Source organism: Hipposideros armiger, unplaced genomic scaffold (assembly GCF_001890085.2).
Source record: "Hipposideros armiger isolate ML-2016 unplaced genomic scaffold, ASM189008v1 scaffold_580, whole genome shotgun sequence".
In the NCBI taxonomy this organism is placed as follows: Eukaryota; Metazoa; Chordata; class Mammalia; order Chiroptera; family Hipposideridae; genus Hipposideros; species Hipposideros armiger.
Window position 1 is genome coordinate 430,140 of NW_017731930.1, and position 6,000 is coordinate 436,139.

Below are 6,000 nucleotides of genomic sequence, written 5' to 3' on the forward strand. Positions count from 1 at the left end.
TCGATACAGCAATGTAGGTCTCAATGCTGTGGAACGCCATTCCAGCTGCCCGTCTTGTACTTGTTACTTTTCCTCTGTTAGGTTTCATTGAGCCAGTCACTGTCTCTGATCTCATAATGGTTAAAGCATCTCCTCACTTTGTTAATCCTTCTTTAAGAGCACTTTGTCTTGGGGGCATTCCCTTTCCCTCTCAGTATATTTCTCTCCTGGCCTTCAAGATCACTTTTTCTTCTTCTTAATAGACCATTCCATCCTCCAAGACTGTCAAAGTTCTAAGGAAATGTCTCTCTAATTCAGTGGTTCTTAGCCAAGGGCAGTTTTGTCCCCTAGAGGATAGTTGGCAATGTCTGAACACATTTTTGGTTGTCATAAATTGGGTTTGGATACTATTGACACTTAGTGTGTTTAGGCCAGGGAGGGCACTAAACATCCTGTGCACAGGACGGCCCTATAGTAAAGAAGTATGCAGCCCAAAAATGTCAACAGTGACAAGATTGAGAAACCCTGCTCTGGCTTAACCAGTCTATATCCCTTTATTGTTTTCATTCAACCACTTCTGTTCTAATAGTAAGATTAAAGTATATTTTTTGAATTACTAGTTCTTCCTTGATTCTAGAATTTATAAATACAATTCCTAATACTAGCCCTTGGGCTTAAAATAATTTATGTTCTTTCTCTACTTCAAACCAAGAAAACTGTATATAGTCTCTTTATAATTGAGGATTCTATTCATTTTCATTTGTTGATTAATAAGTGTACTTCCCTTTTGTGGGTAAAACTGGTTTGGATCTCTGAAATCTAAAGCTCAACTTGAAGTCACATAGGAACCCTGAACAAACCACATATATATAGTCAGTTTTTCCACAGTTTTTAATGGCCCTGGAGGACACTCAAAATAGTTTAAACAAATGACCAGATTTGGGCACTGCTGATCTAGTACATGTCCTGGGATTAAACACACAATGCTAAAGGCATATGGTAGTCCCAGCCTGCAGACCTACTGAGAAACAGTGAAGGCAGCAGCAGAAACATGTTCTAATTTTATAACGCTGGAATACCCTACAGCATCACTCGTCCCTAGAATTGAATCTTCACTTACTATTAAGACCTATCTGGTAAGCATTTGCTAAGGCCTGTATTCAAAATATAATACTATAATTATAATACTAGAGACAGCTGTTCAGAATTGCCGAGGACAAACATCCCTTGGCAATTTAGAACATTTGGATACAAAAATGTATCCAAACAACTTTGAATAACATCATCAGGTCTCACTAAAATGTAAAACCTAAAGCCACTTGCTCTGTCCATGCCAGTTATTTTGGTATTCAAATTCTACTCCACATATATCTCAAGATGCCAACCATAGCACTAGACCTTCGGTTTTGACGAGCTTTCAATAAATTACAACCTTTTTCTCTCCATTTAAAGTTGGAACTAATTGAGAGAAAAAGTGCCTTAGGAATAGGATAGAGATCAAAATGTCAGGTTTATTAGTGATAAAACTGTTGGAGAACATGGCTCAGGAGTGAGTTCCATATAGGCTTGTTACTGCTGTCCAACTCCCACTACCTAACCCACCCCAGGTACAGCCCACCTGAGGGAGAACTGGGCCTGCAGAGCAAATGCCCTTACTCAGGCCTGTATTGGTCAAGAAAAGGAAAGGAAGTGACTAGTGCTTGTCTCCTTTTAATAAATCAGTTTCTCCCAGTCAGGAAACATGAGTCAGGGGTTGTCATAGCCCCCACATGGAGGAAGAATGAATTCAGAATGGGATAAGACGTCCAGAGCATTGTACTAGTAGTTTCCTCCATAAGGAAACAGGAAGTGTGTGCAGTTTGTCCCTCTCCCACCCCCCACCCTCACCCCCGCCCCAGTCAGCTACCATGAGACTAGCCTCTGTGATTTTTATAATTCTGTTGTTTCTAAATACATCATCAAAATGTACATTGTTCCTCTAATACATATGTTCTGTCTATCTAGGTCCTTCTGTATGATCCTCTCTTTGACTGGACCATGAATCCTTTGAAAGCTTTGTATTTACAGCAGAGGCTGGAAGATGAAACTGAGCTCCACTCGACTCTAAAAGCAGATGACCAGGAATGCAAACGAAATCTCAGGTGAGCAGTATTTTAGGAAGGACCTATTGTCAGTTGTTCAGATTTTCCTATTTCCAAGGCACTTTAAACTGGTCCACCTCATTAATGCCTTTGTGTTTTTGTCATTAGTGATATTGACCAGAGTTTCAACAAAGTAGCTGAACGTGTGTTGATGAGACTACAAGAGAAACTAAAAGGAGTGGAGGAAGGAACCGTGCTCAGTGTGGGTGGACAGGTGAATTTGCTCATACAACAGGCCATGGACCCCAAAAATCTCAGCCGACTTTTCCCAGGATGGAAAGCTTGGGTGTGATACTCAGCATATGAATTACCGTTGAATTCAGCCATCAGAAAATAGTTTTTGGCCTTCACCCACATGCTCTGTGAATAGGTATTAATATTTGACTTAGTGAACTACTTTTCAGTGTTTTTAAAAAAATGTTTAATACTTGCTTCAATCACCTAAAGATGCTTTGATAGTTTTTTTTACAGAATAGTGTGACATCTATTGTGTCACACTTTAGAAATAATTATCATTCATGCTCCACTTCTAGGCTAAACATTTATTTTTTTTCTTAAGTACATACTTATATCGTTTTCAGTAGAATCACTGACATACGCTTTACCTGAAAATGGAAGCAGCAGCAGTACAGGAACATCACTGACAGTTTTTCCGTTAGGAATTAGAACAAGTAAATACACTGTTAGTTTTGAGGTATCTTTTAATTAAAATGTATTTCCCAGATATTACATGAATGATAAATTATTTGATATTAATATATAAAAGGAAGAAAAAACTTTAATATTGTAACCATCTCTATGTCATGGTAAAGCTACCTTAAAAATAAGAAGCAATGTTGAAAACAAATTAGTATTTTAAGATAGGTTTGGATTTTCATTCAGTAGCAAGATCCCCTAGTGTTATTGAATAATAAAGTTGTTATGTTATAGAGAGCAAACTTCAAAGACACAGTTAGTATGATTACTATTTTTAAAAGAGATATTGATCCTACTAGTTCTGTTGTCTTTATCTTTTAAACCCTTCTGTGTTTTCCATTAGTCTTTCTGTGATAGTCTTTCATATCTGTCTTCTAGTTCATGAATTCTGTTGTCAGCTGTGTATAATCATTTCCTTTTTAAACTATTCATTGGGGGTTTTTTTTCAAAATTTTAAAATTTCTAGCTATGTATCATTCTTCAGATCTGCCTGTTATTTCATGGTCTAGCTTTTTTTAGTTTTCAATTCCTTTTATATAAAGTCACTAATCACTTTAAACATCCCTATTTCGTAGTCTCTCGAATAGCTCTATCAAGTTCTTGTTGTTTGTTGATTCTTATATTTGGTAGACTGTTTATCCATGTGTTTTGTAATTTTGAAAGGTGAGCTTATTTTCAGCAGGGCTTTCTCTGTGGAAATCTTGAGTGACCTGGGTTAACAGTAATCCCTTCCAGATAAGTTTTGTGTCTCCTTATGTCATATTTCCAGGGCTATCACTGACAAAGGACCACTATTATTTAATTTCTTGGTTTTGGGGTTTCTAGACCTCAAGGGTAGAATAAATTACTGAGAAGACTCCCAGGTCAAGACAGACACTTTTCCTCATCATCTCCCTAGTGCTAGTTTTATTGACTCCACTTTCACTGAGGGTGTCAGACTCCATGTGTCACACCTTTATGGTAGGTGTGAGAGGAGGTGGATTTAATTCCTACTTGCTGCCTTTTGCAAGTCCAAGGTTTCATCAGTCCCCTTATAGATGTTAAAGCTGAAACCCATAGGTTAATGAGATTGGCAGGTTGTGCTGGGACAGCTAGAATATCAGCTGATATTCTCTCTGGTTTTCAGTTCCCTTCATTTTTGGCCCTAAGGATTTCCCCTTTCTTGTAAGTTCTGCTGTGCATTTAAAAGAATGTTTCTTACATCTTATCCAGCATTTCTGTGTTTTGTTGGAAGGGAAAGGTTGAGGTATCAAGTTTGTTATGTAGCTAGAAATGGAACACTTTTCTGTCCCCATGTACTGTCAGCAGATAATCAAGTAAAACTGCTGACTTGTGTATTGGTGAATGTAATCCCTCTTCCATTCTTAGGAAAATGTTTATCTCAGCTACAGAGATTAAGAAATGCTTGACAGGACTGAACTTTCCTCTTATTTATACCTTAGGTAATCAGTTTGTATAAACAGTTTTTTCTTAGGAAGGGCTAACATTTCTGTATCTTGCCAGTGACAAGCACTCACTCATGTCTCATCCCCCACCTTCCCCGCCCTCCAAAAACAAACTCCAGGACTTTGTGGACTATAAATTTTTTCATTTGGTTTCTGGGGAACTGTTCTTAAAATTATTTTGCATTTCAAATAACAAACTTATCTTGGTATCTCTTCTCAGCTGCATAAATGAATATTTGGTATATATTGGTAGTTTTATTACTGTAGTGAATCAAGGGAATGTAGTAAACTTAGAATGTCTTTATTTAAGAAAGCCACGAAATTTTCATGCATGAATAAGAAATAATTAGACGATAGTATAGGTAAATGGATTTGTAATTAATTCTTGCTAATTGAGCTATCCATATTTGAATAACACCATGAATCCATGTTTCAACCTTAAATGGTGTGCCATAAGGCTCCTGTTCTATTCAAATATTCTTATTAGTGGCTTTGAAAAGTCTACCAAATTTGCAAATAACAAATCTAGGAGAAAAGCTGATTCACAGGTGATAGAATTAGGATTCTAAAAGATTTTGACAAGCTGGAACACTGTCTGGAAATGAATAGGATAGAAATTTACCAGGAACAAATGAGTAGTGGTTAGGTTTTTTTTAATATTAATCATAGAATTATCCTAATTTACACCTGTAAAAAGTGAATTTTGGAGAAGTAAGGTAACTTCAAGACCAGAATATAGTAAATCAAAGGTACAAGTTGAGGAGCAATCCCGAATTTGAAAAGCTTTCAAGTGAAAGGAATCTGGGCTTCACCAGTCAATTGCTCATAAGATCAGTAGAAACCAAGTAGAGAATCTACTAGAAAAGCTAATAAATTGTAGACTGATTAAACAGTTGTATCCAGATTAAGGGAGATAATACCCCTCCCACCATTCTCTGTGATAGTCATAACACCTCAAAGAATCTCCCTAATCAGTAGGTAACATAAATCCATGGTCATTATAGTATATTCTTAAAATACATGCATTTAGAAATGCTAAAAGTTTAAATATGGTCTAAAGCAAATAAAAGCAAAAAGGTAACACTTTGGACTTATTAAAATAGGTTAATCTTTAAAAATCATATTAATAGAAAGGTAGTATACTGGATTGAAATACAGATATATGCTATTTCAAATATTTTAATAACACCTTAATGAAATTTTATATTTCATACAGATATATTTTAGTACTATTGAATGTATTTATTTGCTGTACTGTTACCAGAATCCTGTTATACTGTTACCTCTTTTTGAATAAATAATTCTAAAAGCAAATGTATGCTAAGACTCATTCATCTTGTTCAAATGTTGCCTGTCATGTGTGCCAGGCATGGTGCTTGTTCCTAGGGAAACAACAGTGAGCAAGGCAGGTGCCATCGGCCCTTACAGAGCTCGTGTCCGGGGCGGAGGGGAAACTCCATATGCAGTGTGAACTGGGGAGCCTGTTACACAGAACCAGCCTGGTATGTGTATGAATGTTCTTCTTTGGGCCTAGAGAGTGATCTAGTTGACATTTCTAAAGTTTAAAAGATATATACTGGAATATGATAAAGATCCTGATACCCTAATTGTGAAGTTTGCATACCACCTGTTTATTTTTTAACTAAAAAAAAATTCAATTATAGGCTCTTCTGTGTAGTTTCTGGGGTAAAAAAATGGATTTTGCATAAATACAGTACAGTCAAAATGTTCACAACAGT

General features: G+C 36.4%; 1 protein-coding gene across 3 annotated transcripts in view; it reads left to right on the forward strand.

The window, feature by feature from the left end:
• Positions 1 to 5,576, forward strand: part of ATM (ATM serine/threonine kinase) — a 115,657-nt gene extending 110,081 nt beyond the window's left edge. For all 3 annotated transcript variants that reach the window (XM_019624132.1, XM_019624130.1, XM_019624131.1), the window contains exons 63-64: positions 1,984 to 2,120; positions 2,229 to 5,576. In XM_019624132.1, the coding sequence (XP_019479677.1) occupies positions 1,984 to 2,120; positions 2,229 to 2,412 (321 nt within the window). In that variant the 3' untranslated portion in view covers positions 2,413 to 5,576. The remainder of the gene's footprint in view (positions 1 to 1,983; positions 2,121 to 2,228) is intronic.
• Positions 5,577 to 6,000: the final 424 nt, after the last annotated feature.